Genomic DNA, 23,306 nt, shown 5'->3' with positions numbered 1-23,306 from the left:
GTTACGCGAATCGTTGCTCGTGCTATATTTTTTTCAGTTCGTTCATTCGCTTGTGTAGTCATAGATGTGCATACGTGCATGCGTGAATATCTATACGTGAAGGTGTGTGTATGTTTGTTCGTTTATCGGTGGTGTTGCTTGTCGTGCCATCGAGGTGACGCGTGAGGGTGAGTCGTGAAGGGTGCACGGGGGTGCAACGAAAATGCGGCTGGGGAAGCACGTGTGCGTTGCATCGAAAGCGCGAAGCGCATAAAATTCCATCGAGGGGGTAGGGATATCTGTGTTTTTCCCTCTGTCCACCCTCTGCCACCCCTTCCTCTCCGCCCTGTGTTCCGCCGGTACGAGCACCAACCCCTTTCCTCCTTTCTGACGCGGTACAACCAACACCGCGGAAAATTAACCGAATGACAATGGCGAGCTCTAATATTTATACGAGCAATTTTCGGCGCGACTAGCCGCGCTACCTGCATCGCCGCAATTCTCTCCATAAATCGCGAACGCGTATATTCGTCACGCATGACGGCGTTACCGAAACGGCTGCTTTTTTTCCTAGGCCGTGCTTTCTGCTCTATTTTGTATTTGTTCGTGTTCCTTTTCTTCTATTTTTTGCCGCCTTCTTTCCTATCTTTGTTTCGCTTAATCCGCTAACAATGATTATGAAACTTTGTGTCGCTCAATTTATAAATCTGTTCAGGATCAACGTTGCGTTAAAACGCGATTTGCAATGTTTATTGATCAAATTGTATCATGGAATTTCATTTATTGAATATTGTCTCGTATGAAGGGGAGAAATTCCTATTACACGTACGATCTGGTAGTAGAAAAATAATCTTCCTCTCTTTCTTTTGTCTTTTTCGTTCAATTTGTAAACGATGGGATCGTGAGATCTCGCATGGATCGAGTTCTCAGGTAAAAACTCAATTCTTGAAAAAAATAGTAATTTTCTTGATAATTGTTCGTTGAACAAGTAATACCAACTGGTACCGAGGATACCAAGCTTTTTCATGTAAAATAAGTGTGGGAATTATTCTGCGTTTACATAGAGTATCTCGTTATGCGGTATCAGCGCTTCCTGAATAGATCAATCAGGTTTAATCGAGGCTGATGGAATATCGGACTGATCGAAGAAATTGGAAAGTGAAATTTCTACGCTTAGGACGCTTTTGATGCTTCCATCGTTTCATGTTCTTCGTATTCTCTTCTTTTCTTTTATTCTCCATCCCTTCACGCATTAATCACCCTGTTAACTTTCTATCGGTCGTCGTGTGTGTTCGCCGCGTAACGAGCCAGATAATAGATAAAGCATTAATCATTCGCATCGCCATGCAACCGGTTATTATTCTCCGACGTTACGAAAACTAAAAATAAAGTGATTAGCGAGCTGATTAAATCCAGCTTCCGACACGGGAAACGAACGCGCACAATGAATAATCGGTATCGCGCAGATAACGGGATGTTTATATTCTGATTTTCCTAAATCCTTCGTAAGAAAGCGTTGTATATGAACACGTTCATGGTTTTACGTAAATTCTAATGTAGAAGGTTTCTGCAATTAACACAAGAATTATACTTTGAAGAGTTGAGTTTCGATTGTTGTGTTATCGTCGTATTATTATCTTGAATTAACATATTCAAATTCTTGCGATGATTCAACATATGAAGGTGAGCCATTTGTTCCTTGGGAACCGAACGTTAATCGTATATTTATATAATGAAATTAAGTAATTAATAAAGATTACAGTTGATCAGTTTGAGTTTGTAAAAAATTCACGTATTAATTATCTGGTTATGTATTAACTATGGAAATACATAGTACCGTATCGGTAACCATTAATCGAATATTAAACATTTTGCGCGATACATGTAAGAAAACGTGGAAAGTAGCGAATAAAAACATTTGTTTTAATGATTTCAGAGGCGTGCTGTGTCCGCTGAGCTCTTTTTTCATTTTTACTCTATCGGAAAGCGAGTCAAACAGAATTTCCACATTGTACCAACAATTCATTTGTCCTTTCCGTAACGCGACCGTGTGCTACCGGCGTAGAAGTTTGCAGCAGAACGAGCATTGGTTACAGAAAGCTAAATTGATTAAACCTAACTTTCGGTACGGCGGACGAGCACAATGGGCGATGAGTTTTCAGCGGATTCTGTATCCTCCGTTTTATCGTAAACCCGTTGCACAACTGTTCATCCGTGCACACAGCCTTGTTCGCTATTCACTTTATCATTTCGATTCCAATTTAAAATTTCAGCGAAAAAATTGGTCCGCGTGTTTTCGATGCAACGTAACGTTACATGTGTAGGACTTTATGTTGAAACTTGCAGCAGTAACATTTATGTCGAATAGTTAGTGCTCAGTTGATTGTTTTAAATATTTTTCTGTAATCTACAAATATTAAATCTACTGCAATTGCTGAACCTAAACGCCATGGAAAATCTATGGCATTAATTAGATAGAAAAATACTAACTATATACTATAAATACTATAAATAGAAAATATGTATTAAGCTTCAGATATCGTAAAATGCCCAAGTATTTGTAGTGGCACATGAGTTGGAGAACAATTCAAATCATGTTGTTGTTTGGCCTCGGAGTATCAAGATCGTTAGGATACACGTAATGTAAAAACAAATAAACTGCGAGCAAAACAATGTCGCCGCTACGTACAACCGTTGAACAAAGACGAATTTGAATTTTCCGACTCTTCCCCGATCAGTATAACTAAGCGGACGCGATCGCAAGGAATGGAGTTACAGTCAGTTGTCGATCAGTTATCATTTGGTTATCAACGAATTATCAGCAATTTAATAAACGAGTCATTAGCGATCTTACTTTGCAGTTTATACACTGTACGAGCGTATCAGCGAATATAGTATTATACTAATTTATTATTTTAAATATATTCGACAGTTTCAACAGCGAGCAATCTCGTCATTAAACATCACCTACCAAACATCCTCTATACTAGTCCTCTACATATTTTTCAGACACCAAAAGTATACCTTTCCTATTCGCAACTTTAATATTTAAAAACAACGTGTAAAAAATATATAAACAAATAAAAACATTTAGAAATAAGAAAGAAATAAAATATTTTTATGAATTACAATATTTTATATTTACAATTATAATTATAATTATATTTATTACAATTTAATATAATAATCTTTTTTAGATTTCTTTTTTCTTTCTCTTTTTTTTTTTTAATAATCGTAATCTTTTTAATAATTCTTTTTTTTTTACCTAAATTATAGAGTGAAATAGTTACGAACATCATAGTGTCTGTATGTTGTAGATAGTCGAATGAGATTAGCAGCTTAGAATGTCTATTTTTCGACTTGACTAAACTTGACTTTGTCCCAAATTAACTTCATTTGGCATTGGGAACGTTTCAATTTAACTACAGTCCGAATCGGTCTCGTTTCGATTTGACTATGCATTTAATTAGCCAGGTTTTGATTCAACTACCCTTCAAATTCGCTGCATTTCGATCTCACTACGCCTCGAATTGATTGCATTCCAATTTGACTACGCTCCAAACTGACAATGTTCCAAATCTACTAAACATCGATTTGACTACGCTTTCGTTTGATAACCGTCCAGCTGTACTGTACTACACTTCTGCTTAACCACACTTCACCCCCAAACCTTTTTTATTCCGATCATATACAATTACATTTTAAATCTTCCTCGCTAAAATATCCACCACTTTGAGTATTTATTTCGCATTTGTTTCGAAGGCAGAATTCAAATTCAATTTTTATTATTGCATCTGACCGCTTCTATAATTTCGTTTATACGAACTAATTAATGTTGATCTATTATCCGATCCACCATCGAGCTTTGTAATACATATAAACACGTATTTATATAATGAGTATATTAATATGTATATAAACAATTGTGTGTTTATATACAAAATAAATTCTATACATCAAGGAACTTCAAAGAAGGAACAGTTGATATCGTAACACCTAAATCCTAATATTCGATCTAATAATTAAAGAGCTGGACAGGACAACTATCCAGTGAACCTCTGTTATCCCAACTGCCTTATTCCCCAATCTGTTCGAGTAAACGATATTCTGCTGTACATTCTCCATACAGTGAAACTTCATTTGTCCGAATTTCTCTCACCAGACTATTAATTATTTGTATTATTTTTCATTCACGTAATTCAAGCTGACGTGCGTATAAATGAATTCAAGCAACGTGAGCTCAATAATCAGCTCATAATCGAAGTGTCTGCCATACATATTGTATACCTCACTGCATGATCCCTTTATTCTTTCCCAAACACTGGAAAACTGCGACGCTAACACGTTCAAATTCTCGGCTACATTCAGGTTTCGCGACTCGATTAAATTTAACTTTCGCCAGGTCGGACGAAACGTGTAACGGACAATGAGTTTTCACCGGTGCATCGTGCGTCGGGATGCCTTAACGGTCGCGAGACGTCGGTGTGCACACCGACGCGAAAACACGGCGCGGTCGCGCGAACGCCTCGTACATCCGGCGCACTCCACAAGCCGCGGAATATTGCAATCACGCGGACGTTAGCCGGGCTTTACAGCGAGTGTAGCCAGTGTATAGGGGCTTACCAGAAACCAGGGAGTTAGCCGAACACGCCGGTTTATTTGCTCGTGTAGCATAATACCGGCAAAGTCCAACGAGCAACTGCTGGTTTACTCGTTAGTGCGAGTAACGGGCCGTTTTACCGGCGCGTGTTCCCAGCTTCTGCCAACTCTCCGCCAGCATATCGAGCTAAACGTGCCGCCGTTCCTCCTGTAAACTTTCCGCTCCCGCTTATAACCCAGCCCTGCTGATCCCCCGCTGTTGCTGACTCTTCAATTAAACATTTCGCAGTGCGTCACGCTGTATCTTCACTCGCGGCCATGTCGTTCTCGCTCGAAACGTTTTCGTTTCACCCTTTGGCCGACGGTAGCTTCCGAAACACATCAAGTTTCATGGCATTTCAGATTCCCTTTAAGAATCTTCAAGTCTGAATGTTTCTTGGAATGTGGGAAAATTTGTGGTTTTATCACTCGTTTGAGAAAACTTTTTTACGCCAAAGTTGAAAGAATCGAAAATATTTTTATGAATATTTAGAAAACTAAAGGCGAGCATTTGGGCTTATAGGAATTATATTTGCTTCAAGATTGGGAAGAATTGAGAGGTCGTTGGAAGAATATCATTCAACTCGAGAGTTTATACGACGAAGAAAGTATATTAAAATTTATCCTTTTTTTTTTATTATTTAATTGGTACTTTACAATTTTTCCAGCTGGACATTTGGTAAATTTTTCTAACTTAATTGCTAAATAACATGTGGATGGCTACCCTCAGTGGGATACCATCTTTCAGTTTGACTATTTTATTTCTTTAGTGAGATCAGTGGGGTGTTTTCTTTGTAGTCTTCTTTCTATGAGAGTTTTTCTCATTTCTCCAGCCAGCTTGTTTGAATGCATTGTCGTTCTTTCCTTGTATTTTTCTGCGTACCTGCCGATTTCTTCCTTGACCGTTGGTATTTTTAAGTCTTTGAATACTCCTCGTTTCTGACGTACTATGGAGCGTTGACTATTGTTCTCAGTGTCTTCGATTGTAGCGACTCTAGTTTATTTATATGGCTCATCGCTGCTGTCCCCCATAGCGTACGTCCAAATTGGTTTTATTATCGTTTTGTAGATTTTTAGTTTATTTTCTATGCTGAGTTTAGAGTTTTGACTAGTTAGTCAATACATCTGTCTTCTTTTTATCCGTATTTTGTCTGTAATTAATTTAGTATGTTGTTTCCATGTAAGTTGTGTGTCGAGGCTGAGCCCTAGGTATTTAACTTGCTTTGTTTATGTTATGTTCATGCCACTTAATTGGATATTTGGTGGTTTCTGTTTTTTTAGTGTAAATGTAATATGTTTGCATTTACCGAGGTTTGCTTTTATTAGAATTTATTCTTGTTAAGAGTGAGAGATAGAGAGAGCGAAAGAGAGAGGAAATGCGTGGATGAATGTATAATAGAAAAATATATTTAAGCAAGTTAAGTATAAATACAATGGCAGCTTGGAATGGAAGAGCTTGGAAACCATAGGTCTATGGGTATTTATACAATTACGGAAAACTGGCCTGTCTGTATCTCGTCGCATCATCTGTGCAAGGCATGTTCCTAGAAAACTACAAGACTAAGAGGTCCTTCAAATTTATTTAGTGTTAAACAATACTCAATGGCTTCCAGAACTAAGAAAACTAAACTTTAGAAAGGATGTGGAGTTTCCCTTGAAGTGGAACCCACTTCAACAATCCTCCAAAATGCGTCTAATTCTGTGTATAAATATAAAAAATTATAATCTACATCAAATACTGAATCTTGAAACGAAGAATAGAACGTGGCCTAAGTTTTACGACTTTTGAGCGAGAGTGCATAAGTGAAATAAAAAAAATTATGAGCCTGGCAACACGTTTTAAAAATAATTGAAAGTCGCCCAAGCGTGCCCTGATCAATATACGTAATTACCAATTGGTTTAAAGAAAAATCTATTTTCGAATATAGAAGTAAATGGTCGAAAACATTGGAAAATTCTTGAATGATTACGACATACTCCAATAGAGCTTTTCATCGCGATTAACTACTACTACGTACCAGAAACATGATAAGTAAAGTGTTAAAATTAAATTAACGGACCGCGTACTATTTCGGAGCTTAGTTTATGGTACATTGATGTTACAACGAGGAATTCCAACACAAACAGCCATGTACCACCTCAGATTTTGTTATCATCACCTTTGTAGCTACGCCCACGCGTGTTTGCTCCCCGAAAGCAATAACAAACAATGTTTCAACGCAACAGAGTTTGCGTTAGCTGAAGTGAAAAGAACGTGGGCCAAGCAAAACATCGAGTGCGTCACGCGTACTATCATCTTGATCCCATTTGATTATTTGTCTGCGACTAGAACGCACTACTCCTATGATGATTCCAAAGATTACATTTGAAAATCTCAAGTATATATGTTACGCGTATTATTTTTTTCTCCGGATATTTGAATTTAAATCTTTTGAAACGAGATGGAATGCACAGTTTGAAACGACGTGGTTGCTTTAACGAAGAAGAAATTTACGCGTGGGATAATGACGCGTCTTTATTCGAGTATCAAGGCGTTTGAAAGTTTCGGGGATAAAAGATCCTATTTATAATCTACACGGTGCTTTTACGTGGGTCGTAATGACGCGCAATTTCAACGCGTGGGAGGTCGTAAAGAACACGCTAGTTACGAGTAAACTGTTTATTGAAGGCAATAACAGAGCACTTTTCGGCGATAAAAAGCTAAGGAAATACGAGGGCAAGGAAAGCCGTGGGTATAAAACAATAAAGCCGTGCAAGAGTTTCGGATTTTATTCTATGATCTGCCAGTGGTTATTCGATACTTATCGTCTTTCCAGCTTTATACTTGATGTATCAACGGTGATATCACATCTTATGTATCGTCTTATTTATGATATTAACCTTTCGCTGATGTATCTTGAGGAATTACAAGTCGTTTGAATTTCTTTCATAGATGTGAATCTTTCTCTTAAAAGATAAGAGGTAAATAAGAAATACTGCTGGTGCATTGTAACTAACAAACAAGGTGATTAAATAAAGGAAAAGTATCAGGTAAAAAGGAAGCCGATAATTAACAGACTGCAAATGTTCATGAAAAATGTACAGGCCTTTATTTAATTGATTCACAACATTTTAAACATTTTCTAATCTGTTGAAGTGGTCATCACTTCTAAGAAAACTCTACATCTGGTCTTTTAGTTTTCTCAAGCACTGAAGCCATCGACAGCGTATTGACAAAAGACTGGACCATAAACAGTAGACAGGCGACGATGGCTTCAGGGTTTTCAGTCATAGGGTAACACTGCTAGCGTGTGGATCTGGATCAGCTCAATTATATTCCGACTTGTATTTACACTTCAATATTTAAAATATATTTTTTACCTTACAATTTATCCACGCGTTCCTTTGTTCACATACATCTAATAACCTCAACACAATTCAAAATAGATTCTTCGATAAAATCATTCAAATCTTGTAACCCTGGTACTACATCATTTGATTACTGGAATACGAAAATCGACGATAGTTTACACGATAGTAACATAAAAAATATGAAAAAGATCGAAACTCAAAAATTTGTTTCTCTTTTAAAAAGTATCCGCAACTGATCGAAGAAATGGAAGGAAGAAACAGAGAGTGAAGCTTGAACCCTCTCGTGAAACATAATTATGAAAGAAAATGCAAACCAATAAAGCATTCCAGATTTTCCCCAAACATTCTTCGATATATCCGCCCGAACTTGATCCACCCTCGAGCGAAAAGGAATCAGCGTAAAGTTGGACGACGTGGGATCGTCTTACCTCTGGAAGCGGGATCATCGAGATTCCTGGATGTTCCCGGTCGGAACGTGGTATGTATTAGATTATCGGCTGTATATCGAGCTTCGAGGCTGGCTGTCGATAGAAAGCGGGAATGGAAGTAGGTGGCGGAAGAGCATTCGGTTCACGTCATCGTTTTACCGGCGAAGAATTTTATCGGCGGCACTTTGTCGCTTTGCATTTTCATGCTGCGAATGTTGCTGCCAGCTTTTAGACGGCTGCCGGTACAATGTTATACGAGAATGCCTATTTCGCGTGGTTCCGACACACTCGAGCACGCACACGATCATATGAATACAGGTCGACGTGGAAACGCGAGTCGAGTGTAGGCGGCACATCAGGCGAAGTGCAGGCACTTTGCTAAAGCTTCTTGCGGTTTTCGTGATATTACGAGCCACGCCGCCGCCGCCTCCTTGTCTCGGCATGTCCCGACCCCGTGCTATGCGCACCCAGAACCAAAGAGAGGAGAATAACAGTCGATCACAGGCTAAAACCAAGATTCTTACACGCGCTGTTGCATATCTGTATCCCGTGGTGTTTGATGCACTGTTCGTGCAGGGATCATTGATGAAATGGATGGAGTATAGAGACGTAGGCAAAGTTGTTTTATAATGTGTAGAAATTATAATCTGTAGGTGCTTTTGGTTTCGATGTTCGGGGTATGTGTGTGTGTTTGTGTATGTAGAATGGCTTGAGTAAAAGAAAGGGAAATTTGTCAGTGAGTAAAGCGAGGTTCAGAATAAGTTTTTATTTCTTTTTTTCAATTAATTTTGGTTTGGGAGAAAATTTATTTTGAGAAATTATTAGTTTCTCTAATGAGGTTTTCGTGTTAACAATCAACATTCTGATTCTTCGATATATACATTCTATTCTGTATACATATGTATATTATTCATAACAATTGGGAGATCCCTGATATGAACACATTTATCATCAGTGATACTGTAACCACCACAGTTGACTTTAAGACAATCATTGAAAGAGAGGAACAAGTGCAAAGAATTTGTATAAACATGAAAGCGACATGGAATAAATTTTCAGGATAATCAGTAGCGAGCTGAATTAAAGATTCTTTGACGAACCTATCATTTTTACAAAATGATAAAACGATTATTTTGTTGTAATTTCGCAATAGTCCAACTATCCGTATAAAATACCCTTAACGAAATTCGATAAAAGTATTTAATATCCCTAAAATTATTCGTACGATAAAAAAAAAAAACCAGCCCTGTTGAAGTAGATTTTTGAAGATGGAAATCCGTTGGCAATCTCTGGATTGAGAGAAGCGCCTTTTGCAACGGAAAAGGGACACGTAGCCGGTCAGGCTGGCAATCTTCTTGGTCCAATTTGGCTCGGTAGGGAAAAATTCATTCCAACCAAGGTTTTCATCTCTCCCGTGTGAAATCCGGGACAATGAGAGCAGTGCTAGCAGCACCAAAACTCTCCCTCGTCCTTCCTTTTGCCCCCTTCTCTATTTCCCCTTTTATTCCTTTCACCCTTTTCTTCGCGCACCTGCTAAAGCATCCGAGCCATTCATTATTTCCTTGGTTACCTCTTCAGCCGGAGAAAACTTCTTGGCAACGCAATTACGTCTTGTACTGTCCTCCCTTAGTCGTGTTGCACTCTCTCTCTTTCTCTCTCTCTCTCTCTCTCACACCCCCATCTCCCTCGATGGCTCACCCTTCGCACGCAATTTTTCTATTTCTTTTTACCCGGGATTCTTCTTTTAACTCCGGTGGCTTGATTATGCGCCGTGAAATTGTATCAACGCGCTGGAAATTAACGCGAAGCTTGTTGTCCCCTTGGCTCCCGCGGCTACCGCGCCCATTTAAAAGGCGAATTTTGCACGCGACGAACTTCGAGAATGCAATTTGAAGAAGCTTTTGTGGAACGGTAACGAGCGTTCCCTTTGTTCCCGCCAGCCAACCGATTTTAAATAGAAATAGCCATTGGATAACGGGATAAACGAAAGATTGCTACTTTCCCAGTATTTAACCAAATTTTCCGCAGTCTTTTTTTATTCTTCTCTTTTTTCCTTCTCTCTTTCTTCTTTTCTTTTTTTTTTTTTTCTGAATTGTGTGGTTATAGAGAGTAGTTGGTCTTTGAATAACGTTTCCAAAGAAACGGTGAAAAGAATGATAACAACGCAAGAGATCACAATAGAAGTGCAAATCGTTCGAGTATTTATTCGTTCTTAGAAAGATTTCTTTTACATAAGGTTCTAGGAAGATCCCGGTTTCCAATTGTTTTATGAAACTGATCGACACGACAGGTTACGAGATTTACATCTGTATAATTAATACTGGAACTACCGATAGTTAACACAAAGCTATTTCTACCAAAGCCAGTCAAAATGGCTTGTCTTTAAAAATACGTAATAATAGAATATTTTTATATTTGTTAATTTATTACCTTCTTACAGAAGGAATTCCATGTTATGTAGTAGATTTTTGGTGTTAATAATCCACCTGGGTTGACACATTTATAAAATTGTATAAGCAGTTATTTTAACTGGTGTGGTATTTCTAATAACATTTAGCGATCTAGCGATCGATCCGGAATTTTCCTGATAGCTGATATCATCATATTGAATGATACGTAGTAAAAATTTTAAAAACGTGTGAGAAGTTGTACAAAACGAGGAAACTGGTTAATTGAGCCTCGATAAACAAATTGCAGGACCCTTTTACCATTTGACAGGTACCAATCATTTTGAATGGTATTGGTATAAGTAGCCTTGATACAAAATTATTTTCAGTCTGAATACATAAAACAAAAAATAAAAATCTTATATTATCCTTTTAATTATTGTTGCGAACGTCATTATATCATTGTGGAAAAAAATATAAAATGAAGTGGGAATTTTAAAATAAAATTGTAAAACTAACCAACTTGACTGGTGTGGTAGTGTTAAAAGAGAAGAAACTTGAAGAAATAAAATAAGAAGATATCCTTATATCCTAATAGCTAGTTTTTATTTTGAATTGAAAGTAACATAAAAGATCAGAAAATTAACAGAAACGTATATGTTTTTCCTTATTTCACTTATTTGTGGCATTTATACCTTTGCTGACGTAGTTGTTCATATAACTATAGTGAAACTAGTGAGAGATGGTGCCCGAAAGAGTTAATTTATCACTTCAGCGTATCACGTTCACGAATTATACGCGAACGTCTATATCTATTTGAAAGCAACGAAAATCGCAATATCGTGTTCCTCGGTTCGTGTTTCACCGCTCGGTACGGTTCATTCGTGGATGGCGCGACTCATTCTTCCGTACGTTATAATTAGTGGTCTAATGACTAGCACACAGGGAGGACGACGGGTAATTAAAACAACTCCCCGCCTTGCCTCATTCTCTCCCTCTACCTTGTCCTCCTTCTTTCCGGTCGCTCGCTCGTCAGCTCGCAGGCTCGAGAGAGGGAAACTTGCCAAGAATTTTAGTGGCCGCGATATTTCAATTAGCATCCAGCGCTTGTTTAAGCGGCAGTGAAAACAGCTGCTGTCAGGCCGCAATGCTCGCGTTACCTACCGTTGCTGCGAGACACTCTGACGATGGGGTGAAACAAGAACTAAAGGGAGAGAAAGAGATCCTGGAAGAGCTGGTTGCATTTACCAGATAGATCATATCTGCAGCTCGCGTTTACCAGTCGTACGGAGGAGCGTCGTGCACCGTTTTCGTAGGCGGACACCCGGTTGTTTTGTTTCCTGTTGCGCAACGAATAGACTTGTTCCGTTTCCGCGATGCTTCCTCTCGTTTACACGCACGCACCGTCTTTACGAACGCGCGAAAAGCACGGCGCACAGGCGCCGCTTAATGGGTCGCCACCGTCGAGACGCCTCTTTTGCAACCCCTCGCTGGTAATTGGGGTAGTGAAGAGCCAAGTGGCATGAATTTCTGAGAGCGCATGGGGAGTCTTCAAGGTTTTTAATTTATTTTGTTTCAGTTTTTTCTCGTACTGTGTACAATCGGATTTGGATTTGCTTGCGCTCGTGATTAGAATTCTGATACGCAATGGTCAAGAATTTTTTTAGAGAATTCTAGCGATACGTAATGAAACTGAGTGACTTATGTTCACACCTAGGTTTCTTTTATCTTTCCAGGCTTTTTCAAATTGTAAAATGTATGAGAGATACGAATAAGATATACGTAAGAGTGCAATATCGCTTTTATTTCGCTCGAAATTTGCGATGCTCTAGCTTCCTCTCGTGATACTCTAGCGGAAGTTCTACTTTCTTAAATTCTTTATAGAACATAGTAGATGATATCGAATTTTTTGTTGCATCGGATATGAGACCAAATCAATATAGAAGGAACATGCGATACGAAGTTCCTTTGTGTTGCCGATTATAACTTTGCTCTGTTGCATTATAACGATCTCTTGATTCATAAAATTTTCTTACGTTATACGCGTACGGTATCATTAACTTGTATCTTTGACTCAAAGGAATTACATTCTTGCAATTATTTCGTGTCCGCCTTCTATCAATTCAATCACGAATCTGTATCACCTAATTATACGTTTCGTTTGTAAGCAAGTTTTATCGTTTGTATCATATAATCTTGACATTTCGAACTTCAAAGAAAAGTCGTATGTTAGGCGGAGATTCATCGATCCGTTCGATTCTGCGATTCGAAGAGGTCTCTGTTAAATCCTATGAATCGTAAAGCTCGTTTAACTTCCGCGCTCTACAATTAACGGAGCATCTTCGCGCAACTCGGTCGGTAAAATCGATGATTTGTCGCATCGTTAACACAAATGAACCCCGGTGATTTTGCTAGCAGCACCGCTGGGAAGTGGGCGGCGCGTTCAATTATACATTAATCGAATTATTATTCCCAATTACGCGGCGGCTTCATTAAAGTTGAAACCGATTAAAATTCGAGTACGCTGAAACGCGACCCTAGCGTGCAAAATTCAGAATATTCGACGCTAGAGGGACAACAGAAACGAGACATATAGATACAATATTAGATGAAGTGAAATGAACATTGATAAATAACAGGCTGTAACATCACAGTAGTAAATAAGGTGGAAAATAACGATGGGAAATAATTCCGTAAATAATTATGCAGGAACAGATACGTTTATATATCAGTAATTATCGTTATCAGATAGATAATCGGATTTTTCAGGCTGCAAGAATTTATAACAAGCAGATGCAATATTTGGAAATAGATTTTTAGATTGAAAGCTTTCACAGAATTATTTATGTGTTTATATAAAACGAGCTTGAAATTTTTCAGTTATTTTTTTCAATACCATATGAAGAGAGAAAAAAAAGTTATATTTCAATATTTTCTATCATTTGCAAACAAACGATTGTTCCACTCTCTTCGTAATTTTAAAAATCTCAGTTCATAATTATTGAGGTTATTAGATGTGTGAACAAAGGAACGCGTGGATAAATTGTAAGGTAGAAAATATATTTTAATACAAATACAAGAAGCAATGTAATTTGAGCCGGTCCAGATCCGCAGTGTTACCCTATGACTGAAAGCCCTGAAGCCATCGTCGCCTGTCTACTGTTTATGGTCTGCCTTCGTCCCAGTCTTTTGTCTATGCGCTGTCGATGGCTTCAATGCTTGAGAAAACTAAAAAGACCAGATGTAGAGTTTTCTTAGAAGTGGTGACCACTTCAGCAATAATATTAATACGCTGAAAGATATTAAAATATTACTTGTTTTAATAATTTTTTTTTTTTTTTTTTTTACGTAAATAAAAATACGTAAAACAATACGTAAGTATTGTTCGTGTCATTTTCTTCCGACGAGTAAAGTTATGGAAGTAATTTATTTGATTTTCGAGAATATTGAACGTTAATCGTGTGCTTACTTAATGAAATTAAAATATTAATAAAATGTTGGATCAGTTTGACTCCTAAAAGGCTCGTATATAACAAAGCTTTAAACACGGTAGTCAAATATTCCAATATTCATAAACCAGAAAATACACCGAGGCTTCTCTCCATATCCGAGTAACCACATTCTTCCAATATTCACAACCAGAACATGCAGAACGTTCACAAAAGAACAATGTATTATGGCAAAGAGAATCTGCAACCGCTGGTTGCTGCTTTGATCGTATGAAATAAGGTAAAGGCTGGCTTCACGCATCCTTACGATGAAAACGAGTACAGTACAAATGTAGGTGTGCCATAACCGACCAAGGGTGTTTACGACACCCTCCGGTCAGAACAGACTGACGGGGATTAAATTAAATCCACGCTGAATCGGCGGTAGCGTGGCCTCTCTCTCTCTCTCTCTCTCTCTTTCTCTCCCTTCTCGGCTCAATTTTCGTCTCGACCGATGCCAACGGGCATTACCTGTATCTGCCATCACTTTGGCCGGAAATTAAGGTCGCCCGGTGAGCTAGAGAAGTCACGTGTCGCGGCAGTCCACCGGAAAACCGTCAAGTGTTCCGGACAACTGAGGAACTACTTGGTTTATCATTGTTAATTCGTTCCGATACGCCCGGTATATTTAATTATATCAGTGTCAGTATATCTTGTAAGGTGAATTAGGTATTAACTGATAATAAGAACAGTTTGTACAATATATATATTTTTTTGTACTACGTAATTTTTATGTAATTTTCAAACATGACCTATCCTACGTCCTAATTACAAACTTTTTTTTCAAATTACAAGCAACATTTTAATATCGTAATATTAATATTTCAATATTATAATATTGTCAGAATATCTTGAAAATTATGCCGGGAATGGAACAGTACGTCAGCTTGGCAATCAAGTGAAAGTAGTAGATTAGACAGAATGTAGGAAAGTGTAGGGAATTTTAAAATTGAAAAATAAAGTAACAATGTTACAGAAATTTGCATACGTTGAATCTAACTTAGCATTAAATCTATTAACAAACAAAAGTTATATGAAGGTTTTTAACAGCCTATTTAATACCCCGGTCTATAAATTCTCGCCGAATACATGCTATTACGCGAATTCGAGATAATAGCAGCCAATTACCCATACGCATATCGCGAGATTGACGCGAGAACCACGATATAAATCACAGGTCGACGATTCGGTCGAGCTAAACGATCAATCGAGAAAGCGAGTGGACTCAATAAAACTCGAATTAAGTAATGTACACGCGTTCGATACGACTGGTGTCACGCTCGATGATTGATACCGTTGGAATAACCGCGCGAGGAGAAAGGCAAAGAGAGGTGAGCGTGGGTGAATCATAGAGAGCGAGGGAAAAGGACAATCGTTATCCGAGCTCAATTACGGCGAACATGGTTCGTCGATCAACCGTAAAACGATTTACCCTTTAATAAGGATCGTTTCTCCTTTCTATTTTCAGACAGAGATAGCGAAGAGGTTAAACGCCATAATTGCTCAGATCCTGCCGTTTCTCTCCCAGGAACACCAACAACAAGTCGCTACTGCTGTTGACAGAGCCAAACAAGTGACCATGACCGAACTCAACGCCATTATCGGGGTGAGTGCACGCCAATGGAAGATAAATTACCCGCTCGTGATACACGGCCGTGTGTATCACGACATACGGCTACACGCGTACACGATGTATACGTTCGTAAGTTTACTCGGTCACATGAAAATTTCGGGCAACATGGAATCTCGAATGGGTGAATGTAGCGAGCCAAGTGTTATTGCTCAGAATTGATATCGAAATTGATAACTTGTTTTGTTGTCGTGAGAAGAAAATTATTTTTTTTTTTAATTTATCTATATGTTAGTATATTTTTTATGAAACTAAGAAATATTTAATTTCATTGAACGTGCTTGTCACACATTAAAATGATACTATGTGCTAGTAAAATCTGAAATCACAAGCTACGAGTTATCGATATTAATAAACACCATTATAAATTCACATGGTTCGGTAACAAGTCATATGAAAGATTGCAGGTAAATTTTATAAATTTATACAAATTTAAAAATCATAAAAAAGAAGCATTTATAACGTGTTGATGTTATTTATTAAATTAGCTATTGTTATTCTATTATGCATTAAATTATCGCGCAATATTAGAAAGAAATTATCTCTACTCGGGTATTTTATACAACGTTTAAATTTTTAATTTATTCAACGATATTTAAATAATCGCACAGATCGCTTTTATGTGATACTAATTTTGATACAAATTCTAACCGAATTAGACGTTTATGAATATGTAACAAAATGAAGCGATAATGGCAAGCGATTAATACAAACCATAAATTAGGCTCGGTTATATTTAGCTTATTATCGTACATTATAATTGTGGATGAAAGAGAAATACACCGCAACATATGAAAATACAAGTGTAGCTGTACGGTATGCTCATCATTTCCCTGTTTCCCAATTCGCTGCGATTAAACAGTATCGTGCGTATACATTTATACATCGTGTGACGTGATATTTGTATTTACCGCCAAATCTATCCAACGACGCTTCCAATAGCAACGTCGAATCCGCAAATTAATTATTAAACGTGGCCGATGACACGAAAAACAAACACGCTGGCGAACAATCGAAATTTCTCACGAGCGATCGAAATTAAAGGGATTTCATTGTTTCTCTAATGGAAAATCAATTTCTGTTTTAAAAAAAAAACCGCTCCTCTCGAATCGATCTGGCCGCCGAAAATGATTTGTGAACACGGGGGAAAATTTTTTTTTGTTCCTCATTTGTTGTCTCCTTTTTCCTTTCTGTCATTTTTTTTTCTTTTTTTCTTTTTTATAGCAGGATCGGTTGTTATTTTCATTGCGCGGAGTTATCGAAACGACGGATAGATAAATTTCTAAATTGAAAACGATTGCGAAGCGATAGGAAGGGACACCGGGTGCAAAACGATCGCACCGTGAAATTCGTTACGAATCGGGGAAATTTGTTGCGAACGAAACGAATAAAGTTATTCGTCGCAATTACGCGTTTTATTAGTCAACGATTGTCGTATCGTTGTTATTCGTTGTCGGTGTCAAACTCTAGTTTATAGCCAGCAAGATTTTACGTTGTTATATGAGATACGAGTTGTTCGACGCTTTATGGGCTTTCAGTTTTAGCAAACCTTCATGAATATCGAATAACGTTTGATTCATATTTCGGTCATCAGAGTACTTATTTTATGAAACATTTGACACTCTATCTATTTGTCTGTATATCGTATTTCGCGTGTTGGCGTACAAAGCGTTTCTAATTTTAATATTCAATTTTCAATATTTACGACCACGAGCATTAGCAGATCAATATAAAAGCAATTACGTTCTCCATAATATGCGACTGAAATATCTCCATAATACAGGTCGTATATTTAGCGGACTAATTTTATGCGTTTAAATTTTTCAATGGAATCTACGATACGTGAGATATTAAGAATACACAGATAAACTTTTTTTCAAATATGCACAACTTACAGTATTTACTTTTTTCCGATAATCTGCGTTAATCATACAATGTCGAAGGGATTCGTTCTTTTCAAATCAAATCCAGGTAACATAATAGAATGAGTTGTTGCACCGAATGTTTCTGTTTTGCATTCATTTGAAACAACAAATTGTTCCGACTTTAAGAATCAATCTACTTCTATTCTCGATAGAAGATTTAAATGTGCAAAAATATACAGCTTACACATAATGTATATAAATACACGAATTATTCAGCTGTTTGAATATTTAGAAGATACAACAAATTTTTATTCAACTTTCGTTTCTTTAGTCGATCGATAAAAATCTGAATTTGCATAAACATCCGTAGTTTGCTCATATTAAACAACGAGTCAGTAAGAAAAATCTACCAGATAATATATTTATCTACAGCGTATCTCATCGTTGTTGTGAACGCCGCAAAAGGTCACAGCATTCGGCCAGAGAACGCAATTAATTTCTTTCAAAGCCAAACAGGGAAGAAGCCCCAACGGTGCGCACGATCATCGAGGTGGACGGACCTCGAGGAAAAGTTCAATCCGCCGCGATGGGGTGAGGGTGGAAGAGCTGGTTCGGCCGCAAATCCCCTTGGAGGAAAATTTACGCGAACTCGTTCGCGGGCGTATCGGCGTGTAGAATGGCCGGTGAATACACGGGTCGGGTCTGATTCGCGTTCAGTCCGGCGTGAAACGCATTCGCGGCGAATGAGAATCCCTGGTCGGTGGTAGGAGGAAGCCGATGCACGCCCGAGGAATCCGAAAGCGGACGGATGGATACGATCCTGGCGAATCCCGAATCCCGAATCCTCCTCAATATTGCTCGAGCACTCAATTTCCTCCCTATTAAGCCGCCGGCTTCTCTGCCGGCGTTCTCTCCCCTACTCTCTCTCATCCTGAGTCTCTCGGTTCTACTCGCCTTGGATCGCGCGCGCTCATCCACCCCGCCACTCTGATCTGCAACCCCATTCCTCGAACCCTGCAACCCCTGCTCCTCTTTCGTTCTCTCTCCTTTTCTCTCTCTCTCTCTCTCTCTCTCTCTCTCTTCTCTATACACTCCACCTTCCTTCCCTTCGCCCCTCGAATCTTATCCAGAGTCTTCCTGCCCGGTTTCCAGGCCGGATAGGTTATAGTGTTACGGCGCACGAGCACCGACTAATCAGCATTCCTGCTACCCAACTGCCTTCGAAACCTCCCTCCATCCCTCGGCCAACCCCTCGATTTTCTCTCGTCGATCCTCTCCTCTCTCTGCTTCGACTCTCTCAACTCCGACCATAGAAACTTGCACGGATCCGCGGCGTTGTCGGGCTACGTGCGGCAAATCCTTAGCAGAATCCCTGGATTCCGCGCGCTTTAAATCGCTTCCCCCTTCTTGCCTCCCTATCTTTCTTGTCTTTACTTCGTGTCTTTCTCAGTTGTTCTTGTTGCTACCGATTCTTCTCAAAGTAGTTGTTCTTGTTTTTTCTTGCGTCGTTTTTTTGCATCGGTTTGTTTCTCGTCCCACGACGCTGTCTCCAATCCTGCAGGTTGTTACAGCATCGAAGGAAAAACGCAGCAACGCCTCGCGGAATTCGCTCGCGTGCGTACACTGTCTAGCGCCGACAATCGTGAAAAGAGTCGTGAAATTTCCTGCTGTGAGCCGTATTCTCTGGAGTATAAGAAAGATTGGTTTTTGCGAGGATTAATCTGTTGCAAAGATTGGAATGTTTTTTTTTGTAATGGGTACTTAAGCATCGCGATATTATTTAAGCGTAAAAATATCATCTTTTTTGTAAAAAAAATTTTAATTTGTTCTCTTTAGAAATAATAATAAAAAAGTGACGGTGAAATAACTTAATCGATAACCTAGTCGATACGGATGATTCCTTGTTTTAATTTTCTGATATAATATTCGTCTTAGAACAAATTACGCTATATACGTCGAAAACAAAATGTAATCATCATTTATCAATACTTACTTTTACAATTGTCATAGTTCCACTAAGTAAGATCCCTATCTGTCTTCTTACAATCCTCTATACCTCTTATCAGAAGTAAAATGTAACCAGCTCTTGATCTATTCACGCTCTCGTCCACTATCTCAACAACGTATTTACACCTGAAAACCATCGTTATCGACTTATTACGCGTCTCAACGCCAATTACCAATCACGAGACTATTTCCAATTATCAATTACGATACACACTATCTTCGATCGTTGTTGTAAAATAAAACACCACCGATACCCGCGTAACTGCGTAGAGGCTGCTTTAAAATCGATTAGCACCGTAAGAAAATCGTCTGTTTATAAAGTTACGAGGCACGGACAATGTTGCTGACGTTCATAATATCGTAGCATAGGAAAGGCCGAAGATGCTTTTCAGGCGTCAACGATGTGTGATATAGAAGAAGGTTAAGACGATCTCGTCGGATCTTTTAGCGGCACTATCTTCACGGCTGGTTGAGTCAGCAAGCATCGCGGCGACACCGGTGAAAACTGCTGAGAACAAGCCTGCGACGCCGCCGGTGGATACAGGTGGCGTAAGAAGGCTCGCGCGAAGATGAAGGGGTTCGTAATGACTTCCTCTTTGCCGCCACTCACAAAAGAAGACCCTCCGCGTTCGGAGCGTAAAAATTTCAGATTGAAATAACTCCCGCTTTGCCGGCTTAACTCTTCCCCAGAGGTAAATTGCCTGCGGGGTGAAAGTAGTGGTAAATGGTCAATAATTTTTCGTTTAACTCCTCGCGAGTAGAACTTCTTCTCTCTCTTGTTTCTTTTTCTTTTACTAGAATGTGTTTTTTCCCTTATGCCGTAAAAGGGTAAAAGTTGATTAAAGTTTCGAAGACGGGATACTGTATTATTTATAGAATATATTTGCTCTTTTTGTAAGGAGTCTTGTATTTGCGAGTAGCGTGAAAAGTGATTTTTCCATTATAAAGATCTTTCTACTGGTAATTGTAGAAAGTAAATAATATAGCAAAATACGATAAATCTATTTTTTGTTCTTTTTTATTTTCTGACCATTATATCACTTACTGGCTAAAAAGGAAGTATTTTAATACGAACTAGTTGAACAAAGTAAGGGTGAATTCAAAGATATGAACATCCTGAAAATAGATGACGAATCTATAATGTTTTTTTTTAAACAGTGTTCGAGTCGATATCGGAAACATATATTTAATTGCAAGATTAAACGAGAAGATAACTTTGTATTGATTAATAATGTAACGAGATTCTCGGAAATTTGATTTATCATGTTTTTCATCCATAGACTTCGCATAAAAAGCTGGTAAAAATCGATATTCTATCAACGTTTACAAGCATTATCCTTTACCGAATAACGACTCTAACTAATTAAACACGTGATCCTCGTAATATCTAAAATATCCAGCACCCGCAAAACCAAACTGCGTCTCCTCTGCCGATACCTAAAATACATATTCAAAATTCCAAACATCCCTCACACTCCGTACATTCACTCGACCCGCTAGGAAGTTACAAACGAGCCATCGGCCACAAAGGGGGATGGGGCGAGATACATTCAGCTGGTCGGAGTAAAGTTCGTCGTAATCATTAGCGGAATCCCGCCACAAATACGGAAATGATCTTCTCAACGTGAATGGGCCAGAACGCCTGCGATGCCGCGAATACTGGCACGACAGCCTGAGGTCAGGATTATTATCGTTACCGGTGATGGGAAGCTCGGGACGTTTCTTAGGGGTTCTACAGAAAACCCTCCCTTGAATCCTCGGGAAATCGTTTGCTCCGACGTCTTCTTCTCCCTCGACCGAACCTTTCTCTCTCTCTCTAGCAGCATTTCATTCCCATTTCATTCTCTCTGTTTGTGTGTTTTGTGGGTGGCTCAGACAGTCGCTCGACGCGAGGTTATTATATCGTTAAACCATTTAATTATCTCGGCAAACTGCTCTCCAGGAATATTCGGCCCGTCCTTAACGAGTGTACCATAGTTTGCAGAGGGTGGTGCACTTTCCGCTGCTACCCCTTATCGTCCTCTCCACCACCGAGAAACTCCTTCCTTCCTCTCCTTTTCTATCCTTCGCGTCTCTTCTTCGTTTCCACCTTCTTCCGCTTCTTTGACGTCTTCCTCTCTCTCTCTCTTTCTCTCTCTCTCTCTCTCTCTCTCTCTCTTTCCACCGCTCTTGGTAGTCGTCTTTATTCCAGCAACGCGATCTGCCAAGCGTTAAAACGCTCCGCTGCCGTGGCGCGACTCTACAATTTGTCTGGCAGCTGAAACTCGACCGACATAGCCAACTAACGAGGAAACTAGCAGGCGCGAGGGAGTACGTTTATGGTTTCGTCGAAACTTTTCTCGTTCCTTTTACCTCCCTCTCTCTCTCTCTCTCGCTTTCCTTCTCTAGCTTTTCGTTCCTCGTCCTACTCGTTGGGAAGGCTACATAAGTCCCGCCACTTGTTTCGTACTTTCGGATTTACCACGACTGCCGCGTCGGGAGGCAGAGGAACCGAGGGTTATTTAAACGCGACCCCGTGGAAGTTTGCCCCCGTGATTTGTATGCTCTGCCCGGTGGAAAGTTGTGTCCCGCGTAACGAATGCCGAACAGGGGAGCTCCTGCACGGAATAAGCGAAGAGAATTAAATTACGATCGATGACTACGCGTTTTTTTCTTACTTCTTCTCCTTCTTTATTCGTTTTCTCTTGGCATACGCATGCACGGTCGAAGGGTGAAAACGTTTACATCGATTCGCTCGCACGGTGGACGGAAATATGGTGGAAAAAATTGTACGATCTCTAACCCTTCGGATTGTACGGTTTTTTTTTTTTTTTTTTTTTTTTGAGGGGGTCTCTATTTATTTATTTGATACCGAGCGAACTACGAGCAGTGTATTAGCTTGGTGATTAATAGAGGTAAAAATAATTAATGGAGGCGTGTTTCATCATTGTTCAGTGATGTCATCGGGCTGTACAATCTAATCTCGCCACTTATCTAAACGACGTGTTTATCGGTTGCACAGATTAGATTTCTGGATCGGTGATTGGATGTTATCTGGAAATCTCGACGCGCTTGTCAATTACCGGTAATCGGTGTGCTGAACATAAAATCTTGCCTTTACTACTCGTCGTAAATTCTTTACAAATTGATATTACAACTTTGCTTTCTATACTGAATTTCTAGATACCTTTTACAACGAATTGAAAATTGCGCAATTACAAGAAGGATCGATACGATGTCTATACCTTTATGCTTCAGATATTTTTTGTAACGTTTTGATAGTGGAAACATTAGGAATTGCTTACTTTTATCGATACTTCTATCTACACATAATACCTTTATCTAATCTTTTCTACTTTCTATCGAATTATGCTGAAAATTGTTACTTTCCTAGAACTAAACTCGTTAACAGTATGATAAGCAAGATTCAGATCACTTTAGGGATATGAAAAAATAAATACTCTAACAAGCTTAGCTTTTTTGTATCATCCATTACACGATTATGATATAATAATAGATGTCCACAAAAATGATAACAACTCTAGAATTTCAAC

The 23,306-nt window shown here is 38.9% G+C and overlaps 1 protein-coding gene across 5 annotated transcripts in view; it reads left to right on the top strand.

Moving 5' to 3' along the window:
• LOC139986502 (protein groucho) overlaps window positions 1-23,306 on the top strand; it is a 154,412-nt gene that overhangs the window by 88,518 nt on the left and 42,588 nt on the right. For all 5 annotated transcript variants that reach the window (XM_072001899.1, XM_072001890.1, XM_072001926.1 and 2 more), the window contains one exon: window positions 15,740-15,877. In XM_072001899.1, the coding sequence (XP_071858000.1) occupies window positions 15,740-15,877 (138 nt within the window). The remainder of the gene's footprint in view (window positions 1-15,739; window positions 15,878-23,306) is intronic.

The sequence above is a fragment of the Bombus fervidus genome, chromosome 1, assembly GCF_041682495.2.
Source record: "Bombus fervidus isolate BK054 chromosome 1, iyBomFerv1, whole genome shotgun sequence".
NCBI lineage: Eukaryota > Metazoa > Arthropoda > Insecta > Hymenoptera > Apidae > Bombus > Bombus fervidus.
The sequence above is the reverse complement of the archived record's forward strand: the minus strand, read 5'-3'. Positions and strand labels throughout refer to the sequence as shown.